The sequence below is a fragment of the Oncorhynchus gorbuscha genome, unplaced genomic scaffold, assembly GCF_021184085.1.
Source record: "Oncorhynchus gorbuscha isolate QuinsamMale2020 ecotype Even-year unplaced genomic scaffold, OgorEven_v1.0 Un_scaffold_141:::fragment_3, whole genome shotgun sequence".
NCBI lineage: Eukaryota > Metazoa > Chordata > Actinopteri > Salmoniformes > Salmonidae > Oncorhynchus > Oncorhynchus gorbuscha.
Genome location: NW_025744684.1, coordinates 900,502 through 925,000, shown reverse-complemented (window position 1 = coordinate 925,000; position 24,499 = coordinate 900,502). Strand labels below are relative to the sequence as shown.

The following is a 24,499-nucleotide window of genomic DNA, read 5'->3' as shown; positions in this document are numbered from 1 at the left end:
ATATTATTGGACGTAACGCACCGTATTAAAACACACATCAAAACACAATACTTCTTGTTCCTGATTACATCCACATCACAAGATTGGTTAGGAAATGTAGCCTAACCTGTTTGAAAATCCCTCCCTCCCCAGATCAGTAGAGGTGTAGTCAGCCGTAGATCATTGACTCAGACAGCAGTGGAGTGATTTAGGAGGGTAGCCAGAGTAGTGCTTGAATCAGTCAAGCTGAGGTACACACACACACACACACACACACACACACACACACACACACACACACACACACACACACACACACACACACACACACACACACACACACACACACACACACACACACATACACATAGGTGTAAACAATCACACACTGTACTGTACCGAGCCCAGCACAGCCATGTTCTCATGAGGAGTCAACTCTCTCACTGGGTGACCCTTTACATGATTGCCATTGAAAGCCACTGTTCCCAGGATGCCTTATAGCCAGAGGGTATGTAGCCTTGTGTCAATACATGCACGCTGTATGGTTAATATTTCCCAGAAACACCCACCTCTGGTTCTCTGTGTTTTAGGTCACCGTTTCCCTAGCAACCCCCAAATAACAAACCTAACAGACCCGGGGCTTTAATTGAGTTTCTTCAGTGACCAGTTTGTGTGTGTGTGTGTGTGTGTGTGCGAGCGAGTGTGTTTGAGATTTCTCCAGAAATATTTCTGCCTGATCATTCTTTCTCCACACAAAGAAGCCAATGTTAGGAGGGACTGTGTTGTCGTCTAGGCTTGCACATGGAGAGGGGATAACACACACACACACACACACACACAACAACTCTCACACACACACACACACACACCAACTCTTACAGACGCATACACACAACAACTCTCACACACACACACCAACTCTCACAGACGCATACACACACCAACTCTCACAGATGCATACACACAACAACTCTCACACACACACACCAACTCTCACAGACGCATACACACACCAACTCTCACAGATGCATACACACAACAACTCTTTCACACACACACACACACACACACACACACACACACACACACACACACACACACACACACACACACACACACACACACACACACACACACACACACACACACACACACACACACACACACACACACACACACACACACACACACCAACTCTCACAGATGCATACACACAACAACTCTTTCACACACACACACACACACCAACTCTCACAGATGCATACACACACCAACTCTCACACACACACCAATTCACACCCACACCAACTCTTTCGCTCACACACACACCCACACACACCAACTCTCACACACACACCAATTCACACCCACACCAACTCTTTCGCTCACACACACACCCACACACACCAACTCTCACACAGACAAACAGATGCTTGAGCACACACACAGCAACTCGCGCACACACACACACACACACAGATGCTTGAGCATACAGACCCACACAAAATCTCACACACTGACGCTTGAGCAAAAGACACACACAGACTTGGTGAAACCTGTTCTGCTAGTTCAACTGACAGCATGTATTTTGTTCTGTGATGTTGTAGAGTACTGAGCTGAATGATGTCACATACTGTTAGAAAGGAGCTGGTTTACCTCTGTGTGTTTATGATGTAAATACCATCCAGACTCAATACATTACAGAGAGGAGTTAATGATGCCAATACATTACAGAGAGGAGTTAATGATGTCAATACATTACAGAGAGGAGTTAATGATGTAATTACCATCCAGACTCAATACATTACAGAGAGGAGTTAATGATGCCAATACATTACAGAGAGGAGTTAATGATGTCAATACATTACAGAGAGGAGTTAATGATGTCAATACATTACAGAGAGGAGTTAATGATGTCAATACATTACAGAGAGGAGTTAATGATGTCAATACATTACAGAGAGGAGTTAATGATGTCAATACATTACAGAGAGGAGTTAATGATGTCAATACATTACATAGAGGAGTTAATGATGTCAATACATTACAGAGAGGAGTTAATGATGTCAATACATTACAGAGAGGAGTTAATGATGCCAATACATTACAGAGAGGAGTTAATGATGTCAATACATTACAGAGAGGAGTTAATGATGTCAATACATTACAGAGAGGAGTTAATGATGTCAATACATTACAGAGAGGAGTTAATGATGTCAATACATTACAGAGAGGAGTTAATGATGCTAATACATTACAGAGAGGAGTTAATGATGTCAATACATTACAGAGAGGAGTTAATGATGTCAATACATTACAGAGAGGAGTTAATGATGTCAATACATTACAGAGAGGAGTTAATGATGTCAATACATTACAGAGAGGAGTTAATGATGCCAATACATTACAGAGAGGAGTTAATGATGTCAATACATTACAGAGAGGAGTTAATGATGTCAATACATTACAGAGAGGAGTTAATGATGTCAATACATTACAGAGAGGAGTTAATGATGTCAATACATTACAGAGAGGAGTTAATGATGTCAATACATTACAGAGAGGAGTTAATGATGCCAATACATTACAGAGAGGAGTTAATGATGTCAATACATTACAGAGAGGAGTTAATGATGTCAATACATTACAGAGAGGAGTTAATGATGTCAATACATTACAGAGAGGAGTTAATGAATGATGCTAATACATTACAGAGAGGAGTTAATGATGTCAATACATTACAGAGAGGAGTTAATGATGTCAATACATTACAGAGAGGAGTTAATGATGTCAATACATTACATAGAGGAGTTAATGATGTCAATACATTACAGAGAGGAGTTAATGATGTCAATACATTACATAGAGGAGTTAATGATGTCAATACATTACAGAGAGGAGTTAATGATGCCAATACATTACAGAGAGGAGTTAATGATGTCAATACATTACAGAGAGGAGTTAATGATGCCAATACATTACAGAGAGGAGTTAATGATGTCAATACATTACAGAGAGGAGTTAATGATGTCAATACATTACAGAGAGGAGTTAATGATGTCAATACATTACAGAGAGAAGTTAATGATGCTAATACATTACAGAGAGGAGTTAATGATGTCAATACATTACAGAGAGGAGTTAATGATGTCAATACATTACAGAGAGGAGTTAATGATGTCAATACATTACAGAGAGAGAGGAGTTAATGATGTCAATACATTACAGAGAGGAGTTAATGATGCCAATACATTACAGAGAGGAGTTAATGATGTCAATACATTACAGAGAGGAGTTAATGATGTCAATACATTACAGAGAGGAGTTAATGATGTCAATACATTACAGAGAGGAGTTAATGATGTCAATACATTACAGAGAGGAGTTAATGATGCCAATACATTACAGAGAGGAGTTAATGATGCCAATACATTACAGAGAGGAGTTAATGATGTCAATACATTACAGAGAGGAGTTAATGATGTCAATACATTACAGAGAGGAGTTAATGATGTCAATACATTACAGAGAGGAGTTAATGATGCTAATACATTACAGAGAGGAGTTAATGATGTCAATACATTACAGAGAGGAGTTAATGATGTCAATACATTACAGAGAGGAGTTAATGATGTCAATACATTACAGAGAGGAGTTAATGATGCCAATACATTACAGAGAGGAGTTAATGATGTCAATACATTACAGAGAGGAGTTAATGATGCCAATACATTACAGAGAGGCGTTAATGATGTCAATACATTACAGAGAGGAGTTAATGATGTCAATACATTACAGAGAGGAGTTAATGATGTCAATACATTACAGAGAGGAGTTAATGATGTCAATACATTACAGAGAGGAGTTAATGATGTCAATACATTACAGAGAGGAGTTAATGATGTCAATACATTACAGAGAGGAGTTAATGATGTCAATACATTACATAGAGGAGTTAATGATGTCAATACATTACAGAGAGGAGTTAATGATGTCAATACATTACATAGAGGAGTTAATGATGTCAATACATTACAGAGAGGAGTTAATGATGCCAATACATTACAGAGAGGAGTTAATGATGTCAATACATTACAGAGAGGAGTTAATGATGTCAATACATTACAGAGAGGAGTTAATGATGTCAATACATTAGAGAGAGGAGTTAATGATGTCAATACATTAGAGAGAGAAGTTAATGATGTCAATACATTAGAGAGAGGAGTTAATGATGCCAATACATTAGAGAGAGGAGTTAATGATGTCAATACATTAGAGAGAGGAGTTAATGATGTCAATACATTAGAGAGAGGAGTTAATGATGTCAATACATTAGAGAGAGGAGTTAATGATGTCAATACATTAGAGAGAGGAGTTAATGATGTCAATACATTAGAGAGAGGAGTTAATGATGTCAATACATTACAGAGAGGAGTTAATGATGTCAATACATTACAGAGAGGAGTTAATGATGTCAATACATTAGAGAGAGGAGTTAATGATGTCAATACATTAGAGAGAGGAGTTAATGATGTCAATACATTACAGAGAGGAGTTAATGATGTCAATACATTACAGAGAGGAGTTAATGATGCCAATACATTACAGAGAGGAGTTAATGATGTCAATACATTACAGAGAGGAGTTAATGATGTCAATACATTACAGAGAGGAGTTAATGATGCCAATAAAGGACTAGTACTAATGTAAAGGTGACCAGTATTGACTCTGTGTGCATGCTTGCGTGTGTGATGCCTTACAGCCAGAGGATACAGTACACTGATGTAAAAGGTCATCCAGTGAGAGTTGACTCTTCAAGAGGACAGGGCTGTGCTGGGTTGGGCTGTTTCTGTGCTTAGCTGTGCTTGGTCCATGGGGATCGATGACACTGTGTGTGTGAGGGAGGGAGGGAGGGAGGCGAAGCGTTTCATAAAGATGCTGAGTCACAGGCATTTCTCTCCTTCTCTTGTACAGGGAGGGGGAAAGAGAAACATTAGTTCTTCCCTTCTAATTGGGTTGCATCAGAGCATCTATAATAGACAGAGAATCTGCTGCAGAGACCACTGCTGCACTGTCATAGCTCATCTCATACACAGATCTTGGTTCAGCCTACATACCACAAATCCTTATCATTCCAATGGTGAAGAAATAAAAACTGACATTAGATCGTTGTCCAGGTCGTGTTACATCATCTTACACAATGACTGTGTCTGGCTATGTCATGATGATTCTAGCTCATATGGCTCCTGGCCAGTGTGAGTTATGACTGTGTCACTGTGAGTCTGCTGCCTCCCAGTGGTTTGCTGGAGAACTGCAGCAGCACATTGACTAGGCCAAAAGCTTTACACTGATTTACTGTGTTTGAAGAGTAGATCTCTAACTCTCTCTGTGTTTGTTTGTAGGGGCCTGGTTGAAGAGCAGTCTGGGCTATGTCCAGAGGGAGGGAGACCAGCTCAGCCTAACCTACATCGCCCCTCAGCTGGGATACTGGGTGGCTGCCATGTCCCCACTAGACACAGGTACCAACACACACCACATCCCCACGAGACACAGGTACCAACACACACCATGTCCCCACTAGACACAGGTACCAACACACACCATGTCCCCACTAGACACAGGTACCAACACACACCATGTCCCCACTAGACACAGGTACCAACACACACCATGTCCCCACTAGACACAGGTACCAACACACACCATGTCCCCACTAGACACAGGTACCAACACACACCATGTCCCCGCTAGACACAGGTACCAACACACACCATGTCCCCACTAGACACAGGTACCAACACACACCATGTCCCCACTAGACACAGGTACCAACACACACCACGTCCCCACTAGACACAGGTACCAACACACACCACGTCCCCACTAGACACAGGTACCAACACACACCACGTCCCCACTAGACACAGGTACCAACACACACCATGTCCCCACTAGACACAGGTACCAACACACACCATGTCCCCACTAGACACAGGTACCAACACACACCATGTCCCCACTAGACACAGGTACCAACACACACCATGTCCCCACTAGACACAGGTACCAACACACACCATGTCCCCACTAGACATAGGTACCAACACACACCATGTCCCCACTAGACACAGGTACCAACACACATTTAAAACAGGTAAAACTTCCCCTGTGAACCGTAAAAAAAAAAAAAGAAGAAGAATGTGTCTGTTTCTGCAGGTCCGATGGTGGCAAAGGACATCAGTACGTACCACACAGTCTTCCTATTGGCCATACTGGGAGGCATGGCTGTCATCCTCCTCTGCCTGCTCTGTCTACTACTGTACTACTGCAGGTCTGTCTGGATCAATGGACTTCCCTGCTGACTGTCATAAGTGTCTTGTGCGTGAGTGAAGCAGTCTTGAGTTTCAACAGGACTGTCTTCTCTTTCCTCCCCCCTTCTCTCTCTCTCTCCCTGTCTCTCCCTTACTATCTCCCTGTCTCTCCCTCACTATCTCCCTGTCTCTCCCGCACTATCTCCCTGTCTCCCCATTTCTCTCTCTCTCCCTGTCTCTCCCTCACTATCTCCCTGTCTCTCCCTCCCTGTCTCCCCATTTCTCACTATCTCCCTGTCTCTCCCTCACTATCTCCCTGTCTCTTCCTCACTATCTCCCTGTCTCTCCCTCACTATCTCCCTGTCTCTCCCTCACTATCTCCCTGTCTCTCCCTCACTATCTACCTGTCTCCCCATTTCTCTCTCTCTCCCCGTCTCTCCCTGTCTCTCCCTCACTATCTCCCTGTCTCTCCCTCCCTGTCTCCCCATTTCTCTCTCTCTTCCTGTCTCTCCCTCACTATCTCCCTGTCTCTCCCTCCCTGTCTCCCCATTTCTCACTCTCTTCCTGTCTCTCCCTCACTATCTCCCTGTCTCTCCCTCACTATCTCCCTGTCTCTCTCTCACTATCTCCCTGTCTCTCTCTCACTATCTCCCTGTCTCTCTTTCACTATCTCCCTGTCTCTCTCTCACTATCTCCCTGTCTCTCTCTCCCTGTCTCTCCCTCACTGTCTCTCTCTCCCTGTCTCTCCCTCACTGTCTCTCCCTCACTATCTCCCTGTCTCTCCCTCACTATCTCCCCGTCTCTCCCTCCCTGTCTCTCCCTCACTATCTCCCTGTCTCTCCCTCACTATCTCCCTGTCTCTCTCTTTCCAGGCGTGGTTGTGTGAAGCCTCGTCTGTCCCAGCGGAAGCTGACTCTGTCGTCTGGTCTGGAGGGCAGTAAGAGAGACCAGTCCACCTCTATGTCCCACCTCATCAGCAGCGAGGTCAGTCAACATCCAGGCCAGGGACCACTGGTCTCTTCATACAAACATGCTTTCTCCCTTTGCCACTGCACTTTGCCACTGCACTTTGCCACTGCACTTTGGAACTGCCACTGCACTTTGGAACTGCCACTGCACTTTCTATTGTTATAATCACAGCTAATATTCTGTTGAGTGTTTTCACTTTTGTGTTAGTGTGTATTGATGGTATTGTTCCCTGTGTGTTCTGTGTATTCTGTTTGAAGAGCATGTTAGATAATGGCATAGCGCTACTGTCTGTGAAACTGACACTAAAACCTTATCACATCTCTAGGTTCATTTGGAGCTGGTCTCTACGACAGCAGAACCCGACATGACCACACCCATGCTCAAACCCTCCTCCTACGATCGCCATGACCTGGTCTCCCATGGCAACCACAGCCGCATGTCTCTAGGAAACCACAGCCGAAGTCGTCATGGCTCGTCGCTAGGCAACCTGACTCCGCGCAGCAGAGACTACCGTCAGTCTGTGGAGACGTTTCTGTTAAAGTCAGCCCTCTCCGCCGGGACGGATGCCGGCTACCGCCAATCATACACCTCTATCTGCTCATCCATCAATCAGCTCCCAGATAGACTTTCCTCCTCAAATCAGGTGCAGGTGTCGACAAGTCAATTGAGTGGTGTTGGGGAGGGCGGGACTAGTGTGCGTGAGGCTACCTCGCCCTGCTCCCCACCTGTCTCCCCTATCAGAGGGGAGGGGTGTGAGCGCAGACCCCCAGACTACCTCCTGTCCCGGTCTGTGGACCACCTGGGCTCCCTGCCCCTCTCCCTCCCCAGGCCGGGCCAGCTGTTGTGCTGTGGCTCCGTGGACCTGCTGAGTGGAGGAGACGGTTACCCCAGGAGGATCCGGCCCACCCTGGTGATTCCAGCCCACTACATGCGCCTGCCGGGGGAGCACCCGCTGTGTGGCCAGGCCCTGTTCTTACAGACTGACCAGCAGAGTGACCTGGAGACCATCCAGGCTGAGCTCAACGCCTCACACTCCCAGCAGCCCCTGGGGCAAACACACGCCGATTATGCTATCGCCTCAGCCAACCAGGGACAGGGAGAGGGGCAAGGGGAGTGGAGCAGCCTATCAGAGTCCCTGTCTATCCCGACAGCACTTGGGGAGTCAGGGATTATGCAAATGAACGGCGAGGACACGCTATTGGCTGAGAGGAAACTGATGGAACTGCGGGGAGGGAAGCCCCTCACACACCCGCGCGCCTGGTTCGTCTCATTGGACGGTCGGACTAACGCCATCAGACACTCTTACATAGACTTGCAGCGGGCTGGGCAAGCCAAGGGGAATCCAGGTGGAGGAGGTAGCCATGGTAACAACAGTGGTGGTAGACATGTCAACGGAAACGACGCAAGTCTGGACTCTGGGGTGGACCTGAATGAGCCCAGAGCAGGGCGGAGGGGGAGGGAGGTAGAGAGGAAGGTAGGAGAGAGGGAAAGAGAGAAAGACAGAGAGAGGGGGAGGACAAAGAGCGGCCCTCCTGCCATGGCCTACACCCAGCTGGTATATGTGGATGACCTGGAGGGGGAGACTCCTGAGTGTAGCCCCCAGGACAGCCCTTTAGGTCCAGGGTTGCAGAACACACAGGGACATCAACAAGTAGAGGAAGAGGAGGAGGACAGAGGAGAGGAAGAGGAACACAGAGGAGAGGGGATGATACAGGAAGAGGCTCCTTCACCCCTCTCCTCCCCCTCCTCCTCTCCACCCCCACTCACAGAGTCCGAGGGCGTGGTCTTCAGGACTGAGCATGACCAACCGGCCCTATTGTCTGTTGCCCCTGACGACCACGGAGAGGAGGAGGAGAAGAAGAGCCCCTGGCAGAAGAGGGAGGAGCGCCCCCTATTGGCAGTCTTTAACCTCAAATAACCTCTGACCCTTAACTATAACTTTACTTCCCCTCCCACCACCCCACCCCAGAGTGACATGAAGAAGGAAGTACATCTGCACTGGGAGCTAAATGGAACTGTCAGTGAATGGAAACGATTGGAACAGTTGGAACTCCATACATTCTAATGTCTAATCCTTCCTGTGTATCATCATAGCCCCACACTACATGGACAGGCCACTGACTAGACATGCCATAGAGACTTTGTCTGAGTGATACAGATGAACTCCTGAACTAAAAACAAACTTAACAACGTCAGAGAACATGTAATGCACAACTGCTATGCCTTTAGTAAATTAGCTGTGTCAGCAAAAAGGGGCTGTGGAATAAAGTAAAAGCAATATGGCGGATGTCTACTGGCAGGTCTAGGTAGAAGGAGTAGTAGTGTTTTCAGATCAGTAACTAGGACAGGATGTACATACAGCAGGAAAGGAAGCTACTCTAATGTATAATGCTGCCCAGAGGCACAGATCTACGATCAGTTTTCCCCCCACAAGTCTTAATCTGGGCGGCAGATAGCCTAGCAGTTAGAGCGGTGGGCCAGTAACGCAAAGATCGCTGGTTCGAATACCCAAAACCAAGACGGTGAAAAATCTGTCGATGTGTCCTTGAGCAAGGCACTTAACCCTGATTTGCTCCAGGGGCGCCGTACTACTATGGCTGCATCTATCCAGTGTATGTGACACTAAAACATATTTTGTTAGGTTTCTATTTTCCAAAGTTAGGGTACCTTAGATTAGTGTGTGTGTAACTTCAGTTTCCCATCCACACGACTGGTGAGTCAGATAATGGGATACAGCCCCCTCTGTTGGTGACAGAGGGGGCAGTTTGTGTGTTGAACCACTGACTTCGGCATACTTTGCTCTGAACGGCTGGCTATGCATCACTTTTATACAGTTGCTTGAGATGCCTTATTTTGTAATTGTAAGTACTTTGTGATTTTAGTTGCCAAACTATTTTACTCAAATACGTTTATGCTATTTTCTACTCATATGTTATATCGTTTTTTTCCCTTACTGTAAGTACAGAGTTTTAACAGACACACACCCAAGCCTTTTCTCTGAAACCAAACCGCATCCTGATGTTTGGAAACCACTACAATCGACTTCCTCGTTTTCCAAGTGCCTTTGAACAAGTTGACTCGTACACATCAGTTGATCAGTTCAGCTAGCTATTTATTTCTCCTCTCCCCTGTTGAGCTCTAACCCTCCACTACCTCATCCCTCTCTCCTTTCCTCCCTCTGTCCCTGGCAGACAGCATGCAGCAACCCCCTCTCTCCTCTCCTCCCTCTGTCCCTGGCAGACAGACAGCATGCAGCAACCCCCTCTCTCCTCTCCTCCCTCTGTCCCTGGCAGACAGCATGCAGCAACCCCCTCTCTCCTCTCCTCCCTCTGTCCCTGGCAGACGGCATGCAGCAACCCCCCTCTCCTCTCCTCCCTCTGTCCCTGGCAGATGGCATGCAGCATCCCCCTCTCTCCTCTCCTCCCTCTGTCCCTGGCAGACGGCATGCAGCAACCCCCTCTCTCCTCTCCTCCCTCTGTCCCTGGCAGACGGCATGCAGCAACCCCCTCTCTCCTCTCCTCCCTCTGTCCCTGGCAGACGGCATGCAGCAACCCCTCTCTCCTCTCCTCCCTCTGTCCCTGGCAGACGGCATGCAGCAACCCCTCTCTCCTCTCCTCCCTCTGTCCCTGGCAGACGGCATGCAGCAACCCCCTCTCTCCTCTCCTCCCTCTGTCCCTGGCAGACAGCATGCAGCAACCCCTCTCTCCTCTCCTCCCTCTGTCCCTGGCAGACAGCATGCAGCAACCCCCTCTCTCCTCTCCTCCCTCTGTCCCTGGCAGACAGCATGCAGCAACCCCCTCTCTCCTCTCCTCCCTCTGTCCCTGGCAGACAGCATGCAGCAACCCCCTCTCTCCTCCCTCTGTCCCTGGCAGACAGCATGCAGCAACCCCCTCTCTCCTCTCCTCAGTCACAAAGGGAGGATGCTGTGTGACCGTAGCTAGATTGTTTATTGACTTTTGCATCTGTCTCTGTGTGCCAGTGTGTGGGCCCGTCTCTGTCTGTACTCATGTCTTTCTGCACAAGCATGTGCCTGAGTGTTCATATCTGTGCGTTACTGCAGGTCGTGTGTGTGTGTGTGTGTGTGTGTGTGTGTGTGTGTGTGTGTGTGTGTGTGTGTGTGTGTGTGTGTGTGTGTGTGTGTGTGTGTGTGTGTGTGTGTGTGTGTGTGTGTGTGTGTGTGTGTGTGTGTGTGTGTGTGTGTGTGTGTGTGTGTGTGTGTGTGTGAGCATATGATATCTGAGGCATTACAGTGTATATAGTTCTCTCCTCTACATGTGAGCTAGTGTTGTGAATGACCCCTCATCCTCTCTCTCTCGCTCTGTACTCCATCGCCATAGTAACCACTCTGGGAGAGTACGGTATGTTACTGTTCCATCCATTCTGAATGTCTTAACTGGTTGCTTGTATTATAATTTACGCTTATTATTCGGAATAAAGAGACAAACTGGACTTCTGCATCTTCTGTGTATGGTTTAGCACTAGTCTAGAGACTATAGAGCAAGTTTGGGTGTAGTAGAGTAAGTAGAACATAATTGAGTCATCCTCTGTAGATCAATGTCAAATGCTTCAGGGTTAGACTGTATCCAGATGCATGGTTCACGTTAATGTATCTGATAACTAAAGCAGTAGTCATGGCTACATGTTCTACATTACTGAACCATACAGGTTCAGAGAGAGAGATTGACAGCTTATGGTAAAGCTTTTCATTCCCTTATGGTTGACCTATCAGTTTCCATTAGGCTTGTCAGATTTCATGCTCCTTTTGACGGACCTGTATATAGACAGGAAATCAATCAACATCTTGCTGACTGGGAGAACCTCCCTCAAGGCCTTACCGGTTACTAAGGGCGGATTTCATGGAGCAGCATATCAACCCTCCATCGGGCGGCAGGGTAGCCTAGTGGTTAGAGTGTTGGACTAGTTCAAACCCCCGAGCTGACAAGGTACAAATCTGTAATTCTGCCCCTGAACAGGCAGTTAACCCACTGTTCCTAGGCCGTCATTGAAAATAAGAATTTGTTCTTAACTGACTTGCCTGGTTAAATAAAGGTAAAATAAAAATAATAATGGCCAGAGAACCTGCAGCTCAGCCGTTTCCCCCTGATTTCAGTAGCTGACAGACGCGCTCCATAGTGTGGCAATGTTGATGTTATTTAAAAAATATATATGATGGAAATGTTTGATCTATGCTATAGTCAAATGTTTGGACACACCTCATTGGTGTGTCCAAACTTTTGACTATTTCAGATCAAACATTTCCATCATATATATTTTTTAAATAACATCAACAAGATGTCAAAAAAACACATGGAATCATGTAGTAACCAAAATAAATGTAAACAAATGAATAATATTTTATATTTGACATTCTTCAAAGTAGCCACCATTTGCCTTGATTGACAGCTTTGCACACTCTTGACATTCTCTCAACCAGCTTCATGAGGTAGTCACCTGGAATGCATTTCCAGTAACATGTGTGCCTTGTTAAACGGTAGGGGTGGTATACAGAAGATAGCCCTATTTAGTAAAAGACCAAGTCCATATTATGGCAAGAACAGATTAAATAAGCAGAGAGAGAATCAACTGTCCATTATTTTAAGACACGAAGGTCAGTCACTCTGGACTAGTTCAGTCGTAAAAACCATCAAGTGCTATGATGAAACTAGTTCTTATAAGGACTGCCACAGGAAATGAAGACACAGAGTTATCTCTGCTGCAGAGAATAAGTTCCTTAAGAGTTAACTGCACCTCGGATTGCAGCCCAAATAAATGCTTCACAGAGTTCAAGTAACAGACACATCGCAACATCAATTGTTCAGAGGAGACTGCGTGAGTCAGGCCATCCTGGTCCAATTGCTGCAAAGAAACCACTACTAAAGGACACCAATAAGAAGATACTTGCTTGGGCCAAGAAACACGAGCAATGGACATTAGATCGGTGGAAATTTGTCCTTTGATCTGATGAGTCCAAATTTGAGATTTTTGGTTCCAACCGTCATGTCTTTGAGACACAGAGTAGGTGAACGGATGATCTCCATGTGTGGTTCCCACCGTGAAGTTGGGAGGAGAAGGTGTGGGGGTGCTTTGCTGGTGACACTGTCTGTGATTTATTTAGATTTCAAGGCACACTTAACCAGCATGGCTACCACACCATTCTGCAGTGATACGCCATCCCATCTGGGTTACGCTTAGTGAAGTGAAACTATCATTTGTTTTTCAACAGGACAATGACCCAAAACACACTTCCAGGCTGTGTAAGGGCTATTTGACCAAAGTGAGTGATGGAGTGCTGTATCAGATGACCTGGCCTCCACAATCACCTGACCTCAACCCAATTGAGATTGTTTGGGAAGAGTTGGACTGTAGAGTGAAGGAAAAGCAGCCAACAAGTGCTCAGCATATCAAATCAAATGTATTTATATAGCCCTTCTTACATCGGCTGATATCTCAAAGTGCTGTACAGAAACCCAGCCTAAAACCCCAAACAGCAAGCAATGCTGGTGTAGAAGCACGATGGCTAGGAAAAGCTCCCTAGGAAGGCCAAAACCTAGGAAGAAACCAAGAGAGGAACCAGGCTATGAGGGGTGGCCAGTCCTCTTCTGGCTGTGTCAGGTGGAGAATATAACAGAACATGGCTAAGATGTTAAAATGTTCATAAATTACCAGGATGGTCAAATAATAATAATCACAGTAGTTGTTGAGGGTGCAGCAAGTCAGCACCTCAGGAGTAAATGTCAGTTGGCTTTTCATAGCCCATCATTAAGAGTATTTCTAACGCTCCTGCTGTCTCTAGAGAGTTGAAAACAGCAGGTCTGGAACAGGTAGCACGTCCGGTGAACAGGTCAGGGTTCCATAGCCGGAGGCAGAACAGTTGAAACTGGAGCATCAGCACGGCCAGGCGGACTGGGGACAGCAAGGAGGAGTCATGCCAGGTAGTCGTGAGGCATGCTCCGAGGGCTCAGGTCCTCCGAGAGAAAAAGAGAATTAGAGAGAGCATCCTTAAATTCACACAGGACACCGGATAAGACAGGAGAAGTACTCCATGTACAACAGACTGACCCTAGCCCCCCGACACAAACTACTTCAGCATAAATACTGGAGGCTGAGACAGGTAAATCCTTGAAGACTGTTGTAAAAGCATTCCTCATGAAGCTGGTTGAGAGAATGCCAAGCGTGTGCAAAGCTGTCTTCAAGGCAACGGGTGGCTACTTTGAAGAATCTAAAATATAAAGTATATTTTTATTTGTAAAAAAAAGAAAATTGGTAACTACATAATTCCATCTGATATTTCAAGTTATGTCTTCACTAATATTCTACAATATAGAAAATAGTAAAAATAAAGAAAAACCCTTGAATGAGTAGATGTGTCCAAAATGTTGATTGGTATATACAAAAGTTTTTGAACACCCATTCAAGTTAGTGGATTCGGCAATTTCAGTCACACCGTTGTTGACAGGTGTATAAAATCGAGCACACAGCCATGCAATCTCCATAAACAAACATTGGCAGTAGAATGGCCTTACTGAATATCTCAGTGACTTTCAACATGGCACTGTCATAGGATGCCACCTTTCCAACAAGTCAGTTTGTCAAATTGCTGCCTTGCTAGAGCTGCCCCGGTCAACTCTTAAGTGCTATTATTGTGAAGTGGAAACATCTAGGAGCAACAACGGCCACACAAGCTCACAGGACCGGATTTCTGAAGCGTGTCTATCCGTGGTTGCAACACTCACTACCAAGTTCCAAACTGCCTCTGCAAGCAACATCAGCACAAGAACTGTTCGTCCGGAGCTGGGTTTCCATATCCGGGCAGCCGCATACAAGCCTAAGATCACCATGCGCAATGCCAAGCGTCGGCTAGAGTGGTGTAAAGCTCGCCGCCATTGGACTCGGGAGCAGTGGAAACGTGTTCTCTGGAGTGATGAATCACGCTTCACCATCTGGCAGTCCGACAGACGAATCTGGGTTTTGCAGATGCCAGGAGAAGAACGCTACCTGCCCGGATGCTTTGTCAACTGTAAAGTTTGGTGGAGAAGGAATACGGGTCTGGGTTGGTTTTTCATGGTTCAGGCTAGGCCCCTTAGTTCCAGAGAAGGGAAGTCCTAACGCTACAACATACAATCACATTCTAGATGATTCTGTGCTTCAAACTTTGTGGCAACCGTTTGAGGAACGCCCTTTTCTGTTTCAGCATGACATTGCCCCTGTGCACAAAGTGAGGTCCATACAGAAATGTTTTGAGATTGGTGTGGAAGAAATTGACCCCATCGAACACCTTTGGGATGAATTGGAACGACCACTAGAGCCAGGCCTAACCTCACCAATGCCTTTGTGGCTGAATGGAAACAAGTCCCTGCAGCAATGTTCCAACATCTAGTGGAAAGACTAACCAGGAGAGTAGAGGCTGTTATAGCAACAATGGGGGACCAACTCCATATTAATGCCCATGCTTTTGGAATATTTGGTCATGTAGTGTATCACTGATCTCTCCTTGTTTCGATGTGATGTGATTTGGGAACAGAGCCTACTGTTCTGCAAACGTGCTGTGGGGAGATTGGGCACTAGATGGCGCTATTTCCGAATAACCTCTTTGTTTTTCCCATCCTTCCCTGTCTCCTGTTCATTCAGCATATTAAAAAATATATATATATAAATATATATATATATATATATATATATGTTTTCATCCATGATGGCGGAAGATAGCGAGTCCGCAGCCAGTCAGCAGAGCCTGGAGCTGGACGACCAGGACACCTGCGGAATAGATGGCGATAACGAGGAGGAGAATGAACACATGCAAGGGTGAGGCTCGGCTTCACCAACCAGACACAAAACGCAGCAGTCCGGGGCAGCACGCTCCGATGGCTCGGTCCTGTGTAGGGGGTGGATGAGTTTCTTTGGATAATGAGCTCGCGCATACATCTAACGTTTGTGTTTTTACAACCAAGGACCATATATGCCCTGTTCGTTAATTCTATCACATAATGATTTTATGTGATGATGGCCCATTCCGTCCTCTGAGTAGCAAGTGTATTATAATCCTGCTGGCTTGTGGATGTCATGGCAGTGTAGCCATATAAATGAAAGCTAGCTAAGTAGCTTTTCATTTGAATGAATGAGACTCGGCGTGCTAGGCGTTGTGTAGTTATTGCAAGCTAACTGGCCAGCTAGTTAAATTGCCAGTTCAGCATGCGAGTAGCCTGTAGGATTGACTTGTTTGCATTTAAAGCAATTGTCAATGGAATGACATAAGCTAAATGGATATTTATCTAACTAAATGTTTAGTTTTATACTGCTGGCGCATTTGCTAGCTAACAGCAGCGCATATCCTTGGCTGTCCTTCTCTGACGTTACAGCAGCAGGCTAGACGTAAAACAGTATATGAACTAACGTTGTTAGTGATTGCTACTCTGCTCCGGTTACACCCACTGAGGTATACCCACTATAGCCTACAGCGGTACTCGTGGATTTATAAATGTCCGGCAACTCAAGTGGGGTATGCATAATCTGGCCCCATTTTAGCCGGACTTTAATTATTCAGCATGACAATAGTACCAGCTAACCTTTACTCCAGAGCAGAGATGTAGCCAGCTAGCTATCAAATCTGTGTGTGTGTAGGAGTCCGGGGGGAGACTTGGGGGCTAAGAAGAAGAAGAAGAAACAGAAGAGAAAGAAAGAGAAGCCGAGCTCTGGAGGGGGCAAGTCAGACTCTGCCTCAGACTCACAGGAGATAAAGGTGACTAACCTCTCTCTCCCCTCTTGCTCTGCCCCAATATCAAATCAAGCCCTATGCACTTGTGGAGATCTGACTGGATTTGACAGGTTTAAGCAATATGGTAATAGCACCACCTTGTCCTGAGATAGGCTAAATGGAAGTTAGACCATATTTCATATACCAATCAAATCCTCTCAGATCTCCACAAGTGCATAGGTTGTAAGGGGTCCATTTGGGATTTTGCTCTCTCTCTCTATGTGTGTGGGTTCTAACCTTCTCACCTGTGTGTAGAACCCAGGGCTGCCCATGCAGAAGCTGCAGGACATCCAGAGAGCCATGGAGTTGCTGTCCTGCCAGGGACCAGCTAAGAGCATCGACGAGGCCACCAAACACAAGTACCAGTTCTGGGACACACAGCCAGTACCTAAACTCAGTGAGTAGGGACACACACACACACACAGTGAGTGAGACATACACCCTTAATCACACACTTTTACTAAACTACACATTCAGAGCCTATAGAAAGTCTACACCCCCTTGGATTTCTTTACATTTAGTTACAAATTGGGATTCAAATTGATTTATTAGTGATTTTCTTGTCTATGATCTATGCTAAATACTCAGTGGAAGAATGTTTTAAAATATAGATATATTCATATAAATGTACATTTTAGTCATTGAACAGATGCTTTTATCCAGAGTGACTTACAGTTAGTGCATTCATCTTAAGATAGTTAGTTGGGTGGGACAACCACATATCACAGTCATAGCTATTTTCAGGAAAAATGTACTTACTATCAGCTTAGTCAGAGCTAGTAAGGAGGCATTTATTTTTGGACTGGGCTGAGGGGGAGCTGCCCTCCCGTGGGGTGGGAGGGACAAGAGACCAGAGGTGGCAGAACAGAGTGCTCGGGTTGAGGTGTAGGATATGAGCATAGCCTGATGGTAAGGAGAGGGTCTACGCAGCAGCAAGAGGAACTACAAGTACTAGGGTCTTGTCGTGAATGCGAGCTTCGACTGGAAGCCAGTAGAGTGTGTGGGGTGACATGGGAGAACTTGGGAATGTTGAACACCAGGCGGGCTGAACAAATGAAATACTAATATACTTTGATTAGATTAGTAATCAGTCCCCTGAGTGAATACATGTCAGAAACACCTTTGGCAGCGATACAGCTGTGAGTCTTCTTCTGTAAGTCTCATAAGAGCTTTGCACACCTGGATTGTGCAATATTTTCCTATTTTATTTTCAACATTCTTCAAGTTCTGTCAAGGTGTTGGGGGTCATGGCTAGACAGCAATTTTCAAGTAATGACATAGTTTTGACATAAATCTGCTTGAAAATCTGTCTTGGCTATTCAGGAACATTTGCTGTCTTCTTGGTAATTAATGCCAGTGTAGATTTGGCTTTGTGTTGTAGGTTATTGTCCTGCTAAAAGATGAATTCCTTTCCCAGTGTCTTGTGTAAAGCAGATTGAAGCAGGTTTTCCTCTAGGATTTTGCCTGGGCTTAGCTCCTTCCTGAGTATTTCAGGATGTGAAGAAACAGAAGTCTTTGCCCATGTCAAGTATACCCATAACATGATGCAGACACCACCATGCTTGAAAATAAGGAGGCAGCATTTATGCCAAAAGTGTGTTCCTTTGCTGTGTTTTCTTTGCAGTATTACTTTAATGCCTTGTTGAATACATATGTATGTTTTGGAATATTTGTATTTTGTATATTTGTATTCTTCTTTTCACTCTGTCATTTAGGTCATTATTGTAGAGTCACTACAATGTTGTTGATCCATCCTCAGTTTTCTCCCATCACAGCCATTGAACTCTATAGCTGTTTTAAAATCACCAATGGCCTCATTGTGACGTCCCTAAGCAGTTTCCTTCCTGCGCTGCAGCTCAATTAAGGACTTCTGCATCTTTGATGTGTCTGGGTGGTTTAATACATCATCTACAGTATCATTATTAACTTGACCATTCTTAAAGATGTATTCAATGTCTGATTTGTTATTGTTACCCATCTATCAATCACTGCCCTTTATGAGGCTTTCAAAAGGTTTCCTGGTCTTTGTAGTTGAATCTGTGCTTGAAATTCAATACTTCACTGACGGACCTTACAGATGTTGTATGTATGGGGGACAGAGGAAGGAGTAGTCATTCATTCAAAAATCATGTCAACTCCTATTATTTCACACAGTGAGTCCATATAACGTATGTGATTTGTTAAGCCACATTTTACTTCTGAACTAATTTAGGCTTGTCTAAACAAGGGGTCTGAAAAGACTATTTAAGTATAAAATGTTTATTCATTTGTAAAAGTGTGTAGAATTTTGAGTATTTTGTACAGATCAATGACAAATCTATTTCAAGATCACTTTGTAGCGCAAAAAAAGTTCAAGGGGATGTAAACTTTCTATAGGCCCTGTAAATATGCACAGATACAGTACTCCCACAATCAGAGAAAGTTAAGCACGTTGTTACAGTAAGAAAACACACTGGCTGTATTTCCTCAAGTCCCCTGGTTGTGATTGGCTGGTTGGTTGGTTGTGATTGGCTGGTTGTGTTTTGGCAGATGAGGTTGTAACCAGCCATGGGCCCATGGAGGCTGACAAGGACAACATCAGACAGGAGCCCTACTCTCTACCACAGGGCTTTATGTGGGACACGCTGGACCTCAGCAACGCTGACGTGGTGAGTGTGTATGTTTCTTTGTGTTCAAAAGTTTATATTCATTGCCACCAGACATCAAAGTCGTGCAGACAGAAGACTTTACATTTACATTTAAGTCATTTAGCAGACGCTCTTATCCAGAGCGACTTTACTAAGACTCTCTTTCTCTCTCTCAGCTGAAGGAGTTGTACACCTTGTTGAATGAGAACTATGTGGAGGATGATGACAACATGTTTAGATTTGATTACTCACCCAGCTTTCTCAAATGGTAAGTCAAATCCATACTCTACTTAGATTATGTTAAATTGTCTGTGTGTATGGCCTCTGTCTAAACTACTCTGCTTCCTGATTTTTCTCTCCTCCTCTTTCACCCTCTCTCCTTCTCTTTTTTTCTCTCTCCCCCTGTCTCTCCTTATCTTCTCTTTCTCCTTTCTCTCTCTCCTCTTCTTTCTCTCTCCTTCTCTTCTCTATTTTTTCTCTCTCTCAGGGCGTTGCGTCCTCCAGGCTGGTTGCCCCAGTGGCATTGTGGGGTGAGGGTTTCCTCCAATAAGAAACTGGTTGGTTTCATCAGTGCCATTCCTGCTGATATCCACGTCTATGACACGTGAGTTACACACACACACGCCCTAACCACACACGCCCTAACCACACACGCCCTAACCACACACGCCCTAACCACACACGCCCTCACCACACACGCTTTAACCACACACGCCCTCACCACACACGCTCTAACCACACACGCTCTAACCACACACGCCCTCATCACACACGCTTTAACCACACACGCTCTAACCACACACGCTTTAACCACACACGCCCTCACCACACACGCTCTAACCACACACGCCCTCACCACACACGCCCTCACCACACACGCCCTAACCACACACCACACACGCCCTCACCACACACGCTTTAACCACACACGCCCTAACCACACACGCCTAACCACACACGCCCTAACCACACACGCCCTAACCACACACGCCCTCTAACCACACACACGCTCTAACCACACACGCCCTCACCACACACGCCCCCACACACGCACCACACACGCCCTCACCACACACGCCCTCACCACACACGCCCTCACCACACACGCCCTCACCACACACGCCCTCACCACACACGCCCTCACCACACACGCTCTAACCACACACGCTCTAACCACACAGCGGACACACATCAACAACGTTGTGGACAGGTGCATGTCGGTGCTGAACTTGATGCACACGTTTTCCTCCCTCCCTCTCCAGCTTAAAGAAAATGGTTGAGATCAACTTCCTGTGTGTTCATAAGAAATTGCGTTCAAAGCGTGTGGCTCCAGTTCTGATCAGAGAGATCACACGAAGGGTTAACTTGGAGGGTATATTCCAGGCCGTCTACACGGCAGGAGTGGTTCTACCCAAACCTGTGTCTACCTGCAGGTACACAGACACAATTCATCAATTTGTCCTAACATAATAAGAATACATAGAATGCTTAACTTAAGTTGCCTAACTGTAGTAAGTTGACTAACTTGGAGTATGTAACAGGAGTGTTGTGTTTTGTGAACAGGTACTGGCATCGTTCTCTGAACCCCAGGAAGCTGGTGGAGGTGAAATTCTCTCACCTGAGCAGAAACATGACGCTGCAGAGAACCATGAAATTGTACAGACTACCAGACGTAAGAACACACACAATGTTACACTTCCACCATCTATCACGTCTCTCCCAGCTGACGGGGCTAATAAACTTTGCTTTATGGTTACAGGCCTGTGTGATATTGGGTGTATGTGTATAACTCCCCTTTCTCTCCGGCTTTGTAGAGCACTAAGATCCCGAGCTTGCGAGCGATGGAGAGGCGTGACGTGCGGCAGGTGACGGAGCTGCTGCAGAAACACATGAGACGTTTCCAGCTGGCGCCCTCTATGGGCGAGGAGGAGGTGGCACACTGGTTCCTCCCTCAGGACAACATCATAGACACATTTGTAGTGGAGGTAGGGGTCTGCCTTTTTGTCTGTTCAATTAGATAATGAGATGGATATACTGAACAAAAATATAAACACAACATGTAAAGTGTTTGTCCCATTTTTCATGAGCTGAAATTAAAGATCACAGAAATGTTCCATACTCACAAAAAGCTTATTTCTCTCATATTGTGCCCACCTTGTCAACATCCCTGTTAGCGAGCATTTCTCCTTTGCCAAGATAATCCATCCACCTAACAGGTGTAGCATATCAAGAAGCTGATTAAACGGCATGATTACACAAGTGCACCTTGTGCTGGGGACAATATAAGGCAACTCTAAAAGGTGCAGTTTTGTCACACAACACAAGGCCACAGATGTCTCAAGTTTTGAGAGTGTGCAATTGGCATGCCTGCAGGAATGTCCACCAGAGCTGTTGCAAAATAATTTAATGTTAATTTCTCTACCATAAGCCACCTCCAACGTCGTTTTAGAGAATTTGGCCTCACAACCACAGACCACGTGTAACCACGCCAGCCCAGGACCTCCACATCCGGTTTCTTCACCTCAGGGGTCGTCTGAGACCAGCCACACAGATAGTTGATGAAACTGAGGAGTATTTCTGTCTGTAATAAAGCCCTTTTGTGGGGAAAACTCTGATTGGCTGGGCCTGGCTCCCCAGTGGGCGGGCCTATGTCTGCGCCCCTGCCCAATCATGTGAAATCCATAGATTAGGGCCTAAGGAATTTATTTCAATTGACTGATTTCCTTATATGCACTGTAACTGAGTACAATTGTTGCATGTTGCATTTATATTTTTGTTCAATATAATTAGATACTGACATCTTGAGTACTTTTAATTTGCTATTCTGTGTTTACCCTCAGGGTGCTGGTGGTGTGTTGACAGACTTCACTAGTTTCTACACCCTGCCCTCCACAGTGATGCACCATCCACAGCACAGAAGTCTAAAGGCTGCTTACTCCTTCTACAGCGTTCACACACACACACCACTACTGGACCTGATGAATGACACTCTCATACTGGCCAAACTGGTACTGCACACACACTCTTTCCAACATGAATACAAAGGTTCAACACAACTATGATCACGTCCATCTAATTGGTGTGTGTTTATGTGTCCCACAGAAAGGATTTGATGTGTTTAATGCTCTGGACCTGATGGAGAACAAGGTGTTTCTGGAGAAGCTCAAATTTGGCATCGGAGACGGCAACCTGCAGTATTACCTCTTTAACTGGAAATGTCCCCCCATGGACCCCGACATGGTGTGTGTGTGTGTGTGTTTGTGTGTGTGTCAACAAGGTGGGGTGTATTCCTGGGTGTGCTGTGAAAATAGTGAAAGGATTTCATAATGGGAAATCGGTCAATAATTCTAATTATGTTTCTATCTCTGTCGCTCTGTTTCAGGTTGGCCTTGTTCTTCAATAACTAGTCTGTCTGTGACTGCTACACACTGAGGTCAAAGGTCTTCTTTGACCCCTAACATCACTCAACCTGGACACACAGGTAGTCCCAAACTAGAAGAAGACGATGACAACAATCAACCAATCAAAGTGATCGGGAGGTGTGCATCACTTTGAGCATCTCTCCTGGATCATTTTTATCATGGAGAACATTCTCTCTGCTCACCCGGAACTGCTAACTCTTTTTAACCATCAACATCCTGAATGTGAAGTCATGCTCTGCCTGAGACAGACTCTTGTACAGTACACACACACTACATGAAAAGAAGGAAGACTTGCATCCATAATGTTTTTCTTGTTTTATTCAAAAAGGTGCATTGGTAACCGTGTTTGTTGGACAGTGCAGTAACCTGTACATTTAATGCCAGAACACATGTATTCCTGTAGTGTGGAATATGGGGGGTGGGAGAGGAAAGATTCAACTAGCGTAGATGTTATTGACTTTGGTGTTCCTATGAACGGTTAAGAGGGGAGGGGATTCTAGGGATTTTTGAGGAAGAATGTATTTGAAGCACAAATCTTAAGTTCTTAACTGAGTGAAAGGCTCCTTATAACAACCCCAGGTGCATTTTATATATTGATTATTTCTGTTTTGTGTGTTTAGGTTTTTCAATATCTGAGTGTTTGAGAAACATAAAATGCAGGATGGGAATTTTATTTTTTAAAATTGTTTTTATTTATTTTTTGTATTTGTGCAGCTAACAGCATATATTATTTTAAAAAGGTCCCAATTTTTCCCCAGGCACAATTCTGATATTTAGGATTGTGCTTATATGTTGTGTGTTCTGTCACCATTCCTCCCATGTCTGTCAGTATTTGTTAAAACCCCTTAAAAATCAAACCTGCATCTTCACCTATAAATAAAGGTTTTGGGTTGGAGTATCAGGCAGCTCCTTGTGTATGATCCAGAACATGAAGGAACCTGTGATGAGAGAGAACAGCTGTTCTGTTTGCTGATGTCGTCATGGTTACTACAGTTAGATATACAAGTGTCCCTGTCAATGAGAAACTGAGTTAGTTGATTGTGTTCGTGGGGGGGAAAATGTTTTTTTGTTTACATGGGGAAAATACAATGTACAAAACATTAGGAACACCTCCCTAATATTGAGTTGCAGCCTCTTTCGCCCTCAGAACAGCATCAATCGTCAGGACATGAACTCTACAAGGTGCCAGAAGTGGTCCACAGGGATGCTGGCCCATGTTGACTCCAATGCTTCCCACAGTTGTCAAGTTGGCTGGATGTCTTTTGGGTAGGGGACCATTCTTGATACACATGGGAAACTGTTGAGTGAAAAACCTAGCAGCGTTGCAGTTCTTGACACTTAAACCTACCATACCTTGTTCAAAGTTACTTAAATCTTTTGTCGTGCCCATTCACCCTCTGAATGGCACACATACGCAATCCATGTCTCAGGCTTAAAACG

At 45.2% G+C, this 24,499-nt stretch overlaps 2 protein-coding genes across 3 annotated transcripts in view; both read left to right on the top strand.

Moving 5' to 3' along the window:
- The window catches only part of LOC124017057 (protein FAM171A1-like), a 40,976-nt gene extending 30,479 nt beyond the window's left edge, over window positions 1-10,497 (top strand). For both annotated transcript variants that reach the window (XM_046332433.1, XM_046332434.1), the window contains exons 6-9: window positions 5,382-5,498; window positions 6,196-6,310; window positions 7,163-7,274; window positions 7,585-10,497. In XM_046332433.1, the coding sequence (XP_046188389.1) occupies window positions 5,382-5,498; window positions 6,196-6,310; window positions 7,163-7,274; window positions 7,585-9,177 (1,937 nt within the window). In that variant the 3' untranslated portion in view covers window positions 9,178-10,497. The remainder of the gene's footprint in view (window positions 1-5,381; window positions 5,499-6,195; window positions 6,311-7,162; window positions 7,275-7,584) is intronic.
- Window positions 10,498-15,924: 5,427 nt separating this feature from the next.
- Window positions 15,925-24,340, top strand: LOC124017070 (glycylpeptide N-tetradecanoyltransferase 2-like). Its single transcript, XM_046332463.1, has 12 exons — window positions 15,925-16,061; window positions 16,878-16,995; window positions 17,266-17,407; window positions 19,540-19,658; window positions 19,814-19,905; window positions 20,125-20,241; window positions 20,900-21,070; window positions 21,201-21,309; window positions 21,452-21,622; window positions 22,478-22,645; window positions 22,740-22,877; window positions 23,020-24,340. Exons 1-12 carry the CDS (start codon window positions 15,937-15,939, stop codon window positions 23,038-23,040), a joined length of 1,491 nt encoding a protein of 496 aa, XP_046188419.1. The 5' UTR covers window positions 15,925-15,936; the 3' UTR covers window positions 23,041-24,340.
- The last annotated feature ends 159 nt before the right edge of the window (window positions 24,341-24,499 follow it).